This window comes from Myotis daubentonii, chromosome 1 (genome assembly GCF_963259705.1).
Source record: "Myotis daubentonii chromosome 1, mMyoDau2.1, whole genome shotgun sequence".
NCBI lineage: Eukaryota > Metazoa > Chordata > Mammalia > Chiroptera > Vespertilionidae > Myotis > Myotis daubentonii.
Window position 1 is genome coordinate 74,698,403 of NC_081840.1, and position 12,712 is coordinate 74,711,114.

The window sequence follows — 12,712 nt, forward strand, 5'->3', positions numbered from 1 at the left end:
CCTAAAATCTCCCTAAATACTAGATTAGAGGGGCTAGCTCAAGAGTAATGGGGCATGCTATTAGACAAGTCAGGGACTGCAGTGTGGACTCAAGAAACAGCCTTTCAAACATTCTAGAATAGCCATTGAAATAGAAGGGTGCAGCGTGTGAATGTACTGAGTGACATTGAGACTGGTAGTTTTTCAAGGCTGAGTCACCCAGATGAATTCCCAGGCCCTTCTCCTCAGACTTCCTCTGAGCTTTTCACTGAAGTCCGAGGCACATGCAGCTATGATGCTCTTAGCTGAAGGAATAGGACTTGAGGAAAGGCAGCTTTATGCCAACACCCAGGCAGGCTATCCTCATGGCAAACTCAAGGGGAAGTGTCCAAATCCTCCTTTGTCCAAAGGCATGAATTCTGAATAATCCCAAACCCTGTCAGGAGGACAGTGCCCTTCACTATGGTTAACTATCCTCTAATTCCCCCAGAGGACCAGTCTGCTCTCCTGCCTCTTCCTGTCTTTTCAGTGACCTAGATCGGAGACATGTGATTACTGCTCATTTCATGCTAGGGAATTGGAGGCCTCACCATTGGAAAGGAATAGCCAGCAGTGGGAAAGGGTCAGTGGGACCTCCTCCCTCTGCACTATGTTCTGAACACAAAAGTATCACGGCTTTGTTTTTCCCTTTTACTGCGTTTTCTACATCATTCTCCCACCCACTTTTTCTACTTTCTTTATATTTCACCTGAACTAACTTTTACTCTCTCTTTATAAACCCAACATAAACTCCATAGTAGAATTCATTGGGAATGTTTCTTTAGTCCTGCCTGAGGACTTACTTTTGAGTGCAAAGGCCATCAGACTTGGAGGCGGAATACCTGGACTGTAGCCACAGCTCTACCACTTTTACTCCTGTGACCTTGGGCAAGTCACTTAACTTCTTTGACTTTCGTGAGTAAAATAAGGATAATATTGGGCCCATGTATATCACTTGGCTAAGGATCAGATAAGAGTGTATGTTAAAAAAAAAAAAAAAAAAGAGTGTATGTTCAGATCTTATTATGTTTGTATCATTACCTTTTGTTTCTCCTCCAATCTACTTCATAACAAGTAAAGTTGCTGCCCAGTCTTGAAAGTAGCCCCTTCATAGCTCACAGCTCCCCTCCAAAGAAGTTAGAAACCTGAGCTGATCATCCCCAGCAGGGGAATTGGGAAGTGACACCAATTTCTCTGCTGAGACCTCTCACACGTTGCAGGCTCTTCTTTTTTTAATTTATTTTCTCTTTATTGATTAAGATATTACAAATGTGTCCTTATCCCCCCATTGTCCTCTCATCCCCCCAATCCTGTTGCAGGCTCCTCTTGCTGGTCTGTCTGTTTGAGTCTCCACTGGCTTTCTGTCTGTACGGGGGCATAGCTAAGTGCTCGTTGCTTGAGTCCTCTGCTTGGCCAAATGTCTCCTTTATATTGTAATCACAGAGCTGTCCTACACATACTGTGTTTTGTGAGTATCAGAAGGCCCAGACCTGGGGTTGTTGGCTTTTGTAGGATCTGACGCTCGTCTTCTGTCCCCTCTTTCCCTAGAAGTCGAACCAATGATGGAAAGACCTCGGTTCTCCTTCCCTCTCCTCTCCTTACTGCTGGCCTTGATGAGCCTCGGCTTGATGAGCTGGGCATGGACTGCTCCCAATTGCGCCATAGGAGACAGCTCCCTATTACCTAACGTCTCCTACTACATCCCATTCTGTGCCTTGGCCCCAGGACTGCACCTTTTCGCAGCATGCTCCAATATTAGAAACCTGGCTCAGGCCCTGAGGGCGGTGCCCCGGGACACAGAGGCATTATGTCTCCAGGGCACAGTTGCCATCCTGCCTGCCAATGCCTTTGGACACTTCCCCACACTACAGCTTCTGAGACTGCAGCTGGGCGCCATCAGGATTACGTCTGGGACGTTTCAAGGATTGGACCAGCTGCAGCACCTTTCCTTTGAGCATCATGCTCCCTGTTGCCTGAGCCTGTTTCTCCCTCCAGATGCACTGGAGCCCCTCGGATTCCTCAACACCCTTTCCTTCCATGGCTACTGCCTGAATCATAGCCAGGATGTCCAGTTGCCCATCAGCCTTAGTCGTCTAACCCTGAGGCACAGCTGTCTGACAGACCTGCAGGAATTGCAAGGGCTCTTCCCAAACCTTGTCTCTGGCTCCTCTCACACACCCAGCCCCAGCCCACGGACTCCCTTCCTGGAGTTGCTGGATCTGTCTGCCAACCTGCAACTGAGCAGAGTGGGTAGCCAGGCTCTGCGTGGCCTCCAGCTCCATTCCCTGAGATTGGATGGCACCCCACTAAGTGCGTTAGACCTTTTAGGCTCAGGACTGCTCCACTTGGACTCCCTCTACCTTGTGGGAACTGGTGCAAAAAAGCTGCCTGGGAACGTGACAGGTTACTTTGCACTTCGTGCACTTGACCTCGGGAGGAACCAAGTCCGGAACCTAGAAGATGGAGATCTCCTAAGCTGCCAATCCCTGGAACTCCTCAGCCTTCATGCCAACGGCCTTCAATTACTTCCCCCGAGGCTCCTGAGTGCCCTGCCCCAGCTTCAGAGGCTCAATCTGTCAGTGAATAAGCTGGGCCCAACCTTGGTGCTCCCGGGAGGGCTGGTCAGCTCAAATCTGAGAGTGCTAGATCTGTCCCACAATGAGCTCTGCGGGCTGCCCTGCCGGGCCTTCTCCTCTCTTCCTCAACTCCAGGAGCTCTGGCTGAGTGGTAACAACATCTCCAACTTATCCAGGGAGAGCCTGGAAGGACTGAGGTGGCTGAAGACCTTAGACCTGAGTTGGAACCAAATTAAGATGCTAACTCCAGACTGGCTCTCCTCTCTTCCTGCCCTTACTTCACTGAACCTCCTGGGCACCCATTTGGAGCATATCTCAGGCAGACAGCTCCAGGGTCCCCTGAAGCTGAGCCATCTGCAGCTGGGTTCCTCTGATATGATGGAGATCTACCCTCCCTGGCCTCCAGCACTGCTCAGCTTGGAGTTATGGGCAGAGAGTTCCATAGTGTTTAGGGTCCCCAAGGGAGAACCCTTCTTGTTCTTGGAGAACTTTACCTTACAGACTACCTTTATGTTGTTGCATCCGAACAACGCCACACTCCGTTTCCCGTCCCTGCGTCACCTCACTCTGCGAGGCTGCAGCACCTTCATTTTCTCTCAGCAGAGAGTCTTCCTAGGGCTCCCTCTCCTGGAGCACTTGCACTTCTGGTCTGATCACAACGGTGCAGGCAATCTGCGTCTGTTTGGGATGCCCAGGCTGCGAGTGCTGGAGCTGGGGGACTTGGATTTCCTCTATAATGCAAGATCAGTGCAGCTGGAGATGCTACTGAAAGAGCTGCCTCAGTTACAGGTACTGGCACTGAGCAACCTGAACCTCGGGAACCTCTCCGTCTCCAGCTTCAGGGGCGTGGGCCGCCTTCGGCTGTTGCTGCTCAACTCCGAATGGGCCCTGGGGTTGGACAGCAGCCTCCAGGAACTGATCCCCCAGATGCCACAATATGTTTATTTCTCAGATGTCACCTTCACCTGCCAGTGTGAAAGCTCTTGGGTGGGGCCTTGGGCAACACGGGCCCCAAACACCTTTGTGTATGGGCTGGAGAAATCCATCTGCAAGGCCAATGCCTCTGATTACTCCAGGACGCCACTGCTCACCTTCCTTTCTGGTCACTGCTCACATGATTCTGAGTTTCAGGCCTTTCTAACCAGTGCCACTCTGGTGCTCCTGCTGACCTTCCTTGCACTGCTTAGCTGTCCTAAATGGCCCTGGCTTCACCGCCTGCGGACCCTATTTCATGCCTGGTGGTGGAAATTGGGTGGGCAGCACCCCAGAAATCAATTCCACTATGATGTCTTCATATCCTACTGTGAGCAGGACCAAGCCTGGGTGCTAGAAGAACTGGTTCCTGCCCTAGAGCAGCCTCTTCCAGATGGCGCGGGCTTGAGGCTATGCCTGCCTGAGAGGGACTTTGGGGTTGGGCAGGACAGGATGGATGCTACGGCCGCCAGCATGGAGAGCAGCAGAGCCACCCTCTGTGTGCTCAGCCACCAGGCCTTGGGAAGTCCCTGGTGCAGTCTGGAGTTGAGGATTGCCACCCACAACTTGGTGGCCAAGCCTGGGACTGCTTGCCTTCTGCTCCTGTTTCTGGAACCTATTGATCGGCGGCAGCTACATAGCTACCACCGCCTGGGCCGGTGGCTGCAGAAGGAAGACTACTTTGATTTGTCCCAAGGGAGGGTTGAGTGGGATGCCTTCTGTGAACAGCTCCGGAAAAGGCTAAGAAAAGCTGGGCGAGAGAGAGAGGATTAGGGACCTCTGGAAGGGTGTTTCAGCCAAGCCAGAGGACTCCCAGCAGGGACCTGGACCCCGCACATCTTGGGAGGGCAGGCTCAGAAAGCAGTGCTCTATAGGCAATGCTCAGCTCAAGCTGACTTGCCACACTAAAAATGATACACGGAGAAACCAAATCCCAATGGGATAACATGTTAGCACTTGGAAACGAGATGTTCATGCAAAAAACAGTTGTGATACCTGCTAGTCCTCTGAGCACAAGGCATCCCCTAAAAAAGAATACATAAAATTTTTCTTGTAGAGCCACATCTGTATTTTACATAATAAATTCATTCTATCCCATGAGAGTAATGTATTTACTTGTTTGGTTAAAAAAAAGTACTTTATTCTAGGGGAATGGGGCAAGAATCAATGAGGCACATATTTGTGTTGAAGCTAAATTAAAGCCATATTTGCAATTCATCAAAGATCCAAAATTTCGAAGTGCTTTCCTAACTCATGGGGCTCTCACAATAACAGTCTTACATGGGGAGAACAATAGTTTTGATTCTGTATTACCTGTGAGGAATCTGAGTACATAAAAGTCAAGTGATTTATGACCTTGGTGCAGCTGTATATCACAAAGTTTGGCTTTGGCCCCTGTTCCTCTGAGTCACAATCCATGTCTACGTTCTCCACTCTGTCTTTCAGTTATTTCTAACCAATGACAACTTACCTTCCTACAAAGTTAGAACAGGCAAACAGCTTCCCCTACATGCAAATCTGTCAGACACCAAACAAATTTGTGTGTGCTTCTGCCACCTCGTGGTCATATCTGTTTTCCTGGTTCAGTTGGGGAACAGTGCCCCTTCCAACCCCAGTTTTTAGCTCAGTGAGTGAGAGTTCCACACTTTTTTTTTTTCAGGAAAAAATACCAATTTCTTCAGTTAATAGAGTCAGAGTATTTGCAGTCCCATGGCATAATTCTGGGATTTTGCTGATCAATCCGCAATCCAGAATTCCTTCCCCTCGCCACCCCCCCCCCCCTTTGTCTGCTGTCAGCTAATAAACCTTAGAAAATATGGTTCATTATTGTCAAAGTTGATGAAAACCTCAAGTTCTCATTAACCTTACTGTTTCCCATTATGGTTTTTTATTTCATTGACGTTATCTGGATAGTTTTCTTTTTTTCTTGACACATCTTAGATTCATATAATGGAATTTCGGTATTGAAAGAAATTTGCTTCTGATGCTTAAATCCTTTCTACCACTTTCCCAGTGTGTACCTAACAAAGTCCTGATATAAAGCAGTCTTCTGAAGCAGCCTGTGCCATCATCCGGTAGGTTTCTCTGTAAGAAAGTTATCCTCCATATTGAGTTACAATGTGTTCCCCTATAACTTTTAACTATTACTTTAATTCTGAACTTTGGGGATCAAATGGCACAAATTGTATTGCTCTTAAATAATTACCCTTTCTTTATTTCTGCAGTTTAAACATCCCAGTTCCTTCCACTGTTACTCATTTTCCGTACTTCTCAGCCCCCCTAAGTCCAAGTGCACTGCAGTTTGCCCAGATACTGTTTAACCCAGAACTTGTAAAGGCTGTGTGTCTGATCTCTGTAGAATAAAACAGGATGAGATCATTCCCTCCATTTATACATTCTGAAGTCACATTGTGGCAAAATGTTGATTAAAATATTTGATTTGCTTTTCTCTGGCTGAAATGAGATTAAAAGGGCAAATTCACAAAACAAGTGAGGTAGCAGTTGACAGTCAAGTCCTCATGGAATGAATGCAAAAATCCCAAGATTACCACAGCAGACCTGGGGCTGGAATATGTATAGAATTATGGAAAGAATAGAATAGATGAAGTGAGTGTTTGAAGTGTTTTATAAATTATTAGAGGCCTGGTGCATGAAAATGTGCACTTGAGGGTCCCTCAGCCTGGCCTGTGCCCTCTCGCAGCCCTGGAGCCCTCAGGGGATGTCTGACTGATGCAGGGAGCAGGCCTAAGCCAGCAGTTGGACATCCCTAGCACTGCCGCCTGCGGAGGCGGGAGAGGCTCCCACCACCACTGTTGCTTGCGCTCACCAGCCATGAGCCCGGCTTCTGGCTAAGCTGTGCTCTCCCTGTGGAGTGCACTGGCCACCAGGGGGCAGCTCCTGCATTGAGCGTCTGCCCCCTGGTGGTCAGTGTGTGTCATAGTGACCGGTCGTTCCATCATTCAGTTGATTTGCATATTGGCCTTTTATTATATAGGATTTGCAATAACTAACTTCTGCCTTTCTATTCTTGGGCTTTGTAGAACCCTTTGCTTTTACATCTTCACTTCTAAATCCAGCTTCATCTCTTCTGTGGGAAAACACAGCTGCCTTACTATAAATGTATACCAACACTTCTGCTTATAGTTCAGATTCTTTGTTCATTCGTGTGTTTATATTTGTATAGTTCATATTCTGCTCTAAGGTTTAAGGCCAACTTATTCTTCAGCTTAGACTCAAGCCTCCTCCTCTTTCCTGATTCCCTTGGAGGTTGGACCAATTTAGACCTCAGTTAAAGGAATACTTTCTGAGATTTGGCCAAAATGTTCTCATTGTTATCTCTAGTTGAGGCCACTGGGGAAAGTTGGGTAACCCAGGAGGGTCAGAAACAAACCTTGACACATTTATTAAAATGTGTGCATGGCCTGGAGCTCAGCAGAAGGCTTACATGCTCACACAGAGTGCTCTGGGTCACCACCCCTCCAAGATGGGCTGCCCAGGACAGAGCAGCCATGGCTCACAATGTGTTGGCTACATACTTTCTTTTAGAGGCAGGGGTGTAATTGGTCCTTCCTAACTCAGGAAAGACCACAGTGCCCTTTACAATTGCATGTAATTATCTTTTCATACTGTTTAAATTATATGTTCATTCTGTAAGCGTCAAGTAATTGCTATTCTTGATATTACTTTCCAACACTCACCCCCTTTTGAAAGCCTTTTAAGAAACTTGGATGCCAGCACCATTGTGTTGGTTTTGCTGCACACTTTCTCTTGCTGAAATGAGAGAACAAGAAAACTGAGGCTGGCTGCACATTCCGGGAGAGAGAAACCCAAATTTGGATGTCTGTCCTCTACTGGATTCTGTAATTCTCACACAACAGCTTCAGGTAAGGCACAGCTTGGATTACATATAATGTCTTTTTCATCTTCCTCTAAAAGTGTTGTATTTTCTCCACATAAAATGTAAATTAGGGTTAAAAAGGTGAAAGATATCCAGAAAATAGTCATGGTATGTAAAGTACAGCATAGGGAATATAATCAATACTATTGTAATAACTATGTATGGTGTCAGATGGGTACTAGGTTTTTTGGTGTGATTACTTGACAAGGTATATAAATCTGTAATCATTATGTTGTACACCTGAAACTAATATAATATTATATGTCAACTATAATTGAAAAATAATTTTAAAAAATAAAGTTAGTCTAAGATTGAAAAAATGTAAATTAGCTTTTCTATATTAGAAGTTGATTAGATTCTCAACTTTATAACATAGTCTCCAGAATCAGTTCTAGTCTCAATAAATGTTGTTATATGTGTTTTATTTATAAATATCTAAGTAAATATATTTAATAAAAATAACAATATTTTACTTGACTTCAGATATTAACTGAACCAAAAACCACATAAGCCAGGAAAATTTGTGGAATGGCAGCTTTATTGTATAACTTATTACTTATTCAAGTCACATATACCAGATTTCTTAACTCTGAATATGGGGCAGGAGAAAATACTAGGCAATAAGAGAACATTTTTCTATTAAAGCACATTGGCTAGCTACATGGGAAATAAATGTCAGTTACAGACTATACCCACATGTTCTTTAAGAGGGAGCAATCTAAAACAGTTCACTTACCTATTTAAAATAAGAGGAAAAGATTATAAAAGCATTTAATAAAAATATTTAAAGATATGGACAACCAGTTATAGATACAGACAGAAGACAGCAAAAAGCAGTGTGTATACATAACACACATACACACCATTAGAGCATGATTATAATGTAGCAACAGTAAGAAAGCATGGAGCACAAAGTAGAGTGGATAAAGGGGACACAAAGAAAGATGAAGTGATTCAGAGAGAGAGGGAGCTTGGATGGCATTGCCTGAAGTAGGCTCCTGTCATGGATATCTTCCTGTTTACTTAGACTGAGGTGTAGCCCCTAGCAAAGTCCTTGTTACCTTGCTTCTCTTTTTACTTATTTTTGTTTGAGGAGAGGGAGTTGCTTGTTTGTTTTTGTTAGCAAACTGGAGATTTCAATCTTTGTATTTTTTTTTTCTTTTCTTCCCTGAGAACAAGCATATAGGGCATGTTCATTGATTAAGAAAACAAATATTTAATAAATACCTGTAATATACCAGATACTGTCCTAGATTCTGGGAATAATTCAATGAGCAAAAAATGTTCCTCTCCTCTTATTTCCAGGTGATTGAGACCAAAAATGCATACTAAGTATATAATACAATGCCATGTAGTGATATGTGCTTTGAAGAAAACTAAAGCAGGATTGGAAAACAGGGTAGCAAAGATGGGCTAAACTAGGGAGGGCCTCTCTGAGTCCTGATTTTTACCAGAAATCTGAATAAGGCCAAGTAAGTCATGTGAATATTAGTGAGGAAGAGAGAGACACTACAGGCATTGGTATGGGCCACACTTAGCACAGTCAAGTATCAGCGGCTGAAGAAGAAAAGTGGTAAGAAATGAGGGCGTGGAGAAAGGACTCATTGTCTGTACAGACTGGGTAAGGAATTTGGGACTTATCCTAAGTATGTTTAAAAGATTGAAAACAAGTAATTGACATCAGATTTTTTAAATTATCCATCTAGGTACTATGCAGGTAATAGTCTCTAAATATGTAAGTATGGAAATAGGTAACTTCAGAGGTGTTGGCAGTAGTTTGAGGATTTCATGGTGAAAGCTGATGGGATTGCTAAAAACTATTCAGATTCTGAATGTTTTGAACATGAAGCCTAGTGGATTTGTTTATAGTGCTGGTGTAGGGTACTGGGAGCGGTGGTAAAGACGTAGCCAAAGTTTGTAGCCTGAGCAAATGGAGGTGCCATTTAATGATGTGGCAAAGCAGTAAGAATCAATCAGTTTGAGGTTGGAAGAATCTAAAGTTTAGAAATGGGCATATTGTGTCTTAGTTATGTTATATTCCAAACAGAGATGTTGAGTAAGAAATTTGGTGGAAAAAATAAAGAAAGAAAGAAATTTGGTGGAAAAATGCAGGTTGCAGAAGAGACTTCATAGGTAGGGAGACAAAATTCGGCTTCATCCCACATGGATGGTTTTTATGTCAAGGGCTAGATGACAGATCACATACAGGGAGAGCATAGTAGGAGAAGGAAAATATCAGGGATTAGGTCCTACAAAACACGTTTATAGGTCAGGTAAACCAGGAGGAACTCTAACATAGGAGCCTCAGATAATGTGTGTTTGTGTGTGTGTGTGTTTGTGTATAAAATATATATATATATATATATATATATATATATATATATATACACATATATAGTATGTGCATATACTAGTATATACATATATGTACATATGTATATATGTATATGTGTATATGTGTATATATATGTGTGTATATATATATATATGAGAGAAATTAGAATGAATAGTCCATGGACAGTAATGTAATTCAAACCCCAGAGTGCTTTTAATGATGTAACACTGTAGTTTTATTTTGTTTGCTCTATGTGGCAAAATGTAGATATTGTCATGAGGTATTTTACGAGTATCTGATAAATTTCAACTGAGGACTGAAGCCTGTGTACTGTAGTTAAGGTGAATTTCAGTTAAAAAAAGAACCATGTTGGTTTGTAGTCTGGACCTCATTCATTCACACCAATTTCATGTAAAATGTTTATTTAAGGGGACAGTGCATGGAGCTTACTCCTCTTCAGCAACAAGATTTTAATTGCAAAGAGGACCAATGTAAAAGTAACGAGTATTTTATAGAATTGTGTATATGTCACTAAACACTGAGAGAAATTAACAATGCAAATGCAAATTGTGGAATTTCTTTCATGGAATCTTTCCAAATAAGAAGGCACACAAATGTTGGAATTGACCTTACTGTAAACAATCATTGATTAAAAGTGATTTCCTTATCTCTTTTCCAACATTCTTAATACTACATAGAAAGAAACCCTATAAGAAACTATGCATGTGATAGCATTAAAAATTACAATTGTAAACAAACTCTTCTTTATGGCTATTCATTCTTGCAATGTTTTCTTCTATTAACACAGAGCTTAAACTGTACAATTGTTTGAACCTCCCTATGGTGGGCCCAGACTGATGTTTCTGAATTAGTTTAAAAGCCTCTGAATGGCAAGAGAGCATCTACCTTATTTTATGTAGTATTGAGGATACCAAACAAAGGCGGGTGTTTAATGAACCATTATGGGCATGGCGATCACAATGGTAAGGCTGTAATAAGCACCCACCCACCCCCAAGTTTTTTATTTTCTCCCACTACTGGTATCACATTAGAGCAAAGAATGCTGAAAAATCTTTAAGCAATCTAAAGCTATGGTGCTGACTGAATTGTAAAGAAATGCAGAGAACATCTTAATGAGAAAATTTCTGTAGAGTAATTTGTAACATGACAATGTTTTGTTATTGCAATTTTAGGAGAGAAAAAAAAAATGAAAGACCTGGGAAGGAATAATGACTCTGACCCTGTGAGTGTGTTCATTCTTCTTGGATTCCCTTGTACTTGGGAGATCCAGGTCCTCCTCTTCTCATTCTTCTCTGTGATCTATGTCCTAACACTCATTGGAAACCTTTGCATTATCTGTTCAGTGTGGTGGGACCACCATCTCCACACACCCATGTACATCCTGCTGGCCAATTTTTCATTCCTGGAGATCTGGTATGTCACTTCTACTGTCCCCAATATGCTAGCTAACTTTCTCTCTGAGACCAGCACCATCTCCTTCTCTGGCTGCTTCCTACAGTTCTACTTCTTCTTTTCCATGGGCACCACTGAGACCTTCTTCTTGTCTGCCATGGCCTTTGACAGGTACCTTGCTATCTGCAGGCCCCTGCACTACCCCACTGTCATGACAGTTCCACGCTGCATCAGAATGGCAGCCTGCTGCTGGGTGTGTGGCTTCTCCTGTTTTCTCCTCCCAGTTTATCTCATCTCCCAGCTTCCTTTTTGTGGCCCCAATATTATTGATCATTTTTTATGTGACCCAGGACCCCTTATGAAGTTGTCCTGTGTGCCAGCTCCTGCCACTGAAATCACCTGTGCCGTCTTTAACTCGGTCCTGATTTTCTCCACCTTCCTCTTCATCACCGGCTCCTACGCCCTCGTGATCATAGCTGTGCTGAAGGTTCCCTCAGCAGAAGGCCGGCAGAAGGCCTTCTCCACCTGTGGCTCCCACCTGGCCGTAGTGTCCCTGTTCTATGGCTCCATCATGGTGATGTACGTGAGCCCAACAGCAGGCAATCCAGCAGGGATTCAGAAAATTGTGACTTTATTTTACTCTGTGTTAACTCCATTTTTCAATCCATTGATCTATAGCCTCCGGAATAAGGAAATAAAGAAGGCCCTGAGAAAGCTGCTGAGGATTGTGAGATTTGGTCAAAGACAGCCTCTCAAGAACTAGAATCGATATATGTGCAGTACATATGGTGATATAAAATTATAGGAGGTTAATAGTCTTGAGTAAATTTGAGAAACAAATATGTTGTCTGTATTTCCTGGAATATACTAGTATTAGAGATGGATTTAAATGAAGCAAGTAATAAATAAGATCTTACCAGACCTGTCATAAATCATTTATTTGTTCTAGGCTTCACTGTATTAATATTCCTGTATATGTCATATGGAAACAGAAAAATGCCAGATATTCTCAGGCATTTTTGAAGAAAAAAAACATATACAAGCCAAAGGTCAACTGGTCCATCACTATCTTTTGCAGATTTCAGTAAATTTGTCTCCATCCCCCAGTTTCATAGTCATTAAATGCCCAGAGTCCTCATCACTATTTACTTATACACACACACCACACACACACACACACACACACACACACACACCCCATGTACATGCACACACATGCACCATACAAACATGTTAGTATGTGCTTCTCCTCCCACTCCTGAATCTACCTGCTGTCTTGTTCGATCACATCAATCTGGATGTGAGACTCATATCCTCCAACATTTTATCTAAAACCCAAACTCATTCCAGCTCTGTGTGAGTTTATTAGCCTGACTGCAGGTTGGGGTTAGGGAAAGTCAGAGGAAGGGCCACCATGATGAACACCCCATCAATCTCTCATAGTATACCTGATGCTGCCTTTTCCTATCTTCCCCATCCTCTTCTCGCCACCCACAAGAG

The 12,712-nt window shown here is 43.3% G+C and overlaps 2 protein-coding genes across 2 annotated transcripts; both read left to right on the forward strand.

The window, feature by feature from the left end:
• Positions 1-1,580: 1,580 nt before the first annotated feature.
• On the forward strand, positions 1,581-5,305 carry LOC132222004 (toll-like receptor 11). The gene has a single exon (XM_059676783.1). It carries the CDS (start codon positions 1,581-1,583, stop codon positions 4,338-4,340), a length of 2,760 nt encoding a protein of 919 aa, XP_059532766.1. The 3' UTR covers positions 4,341-5,305.
• Positions 5,306-11,006: 5,701 nt separating this feature from the next.
• On the forward strand, positions 11,007-11,975 carry LOC132227104 (olfactory receptor 11H6-like). Its single transcript, XM_059681863.1, has one exon. The coding sequence runs from the start codon at positions 11,007-11,009 to the stop codon at positions 11,973-11,975; it is 969 nt and encodes a 322-aa protein (XP_059537846.1).
• The last annotated feature ends 737 nt before the right edge of the window (positions 11,976-12,712 follow it).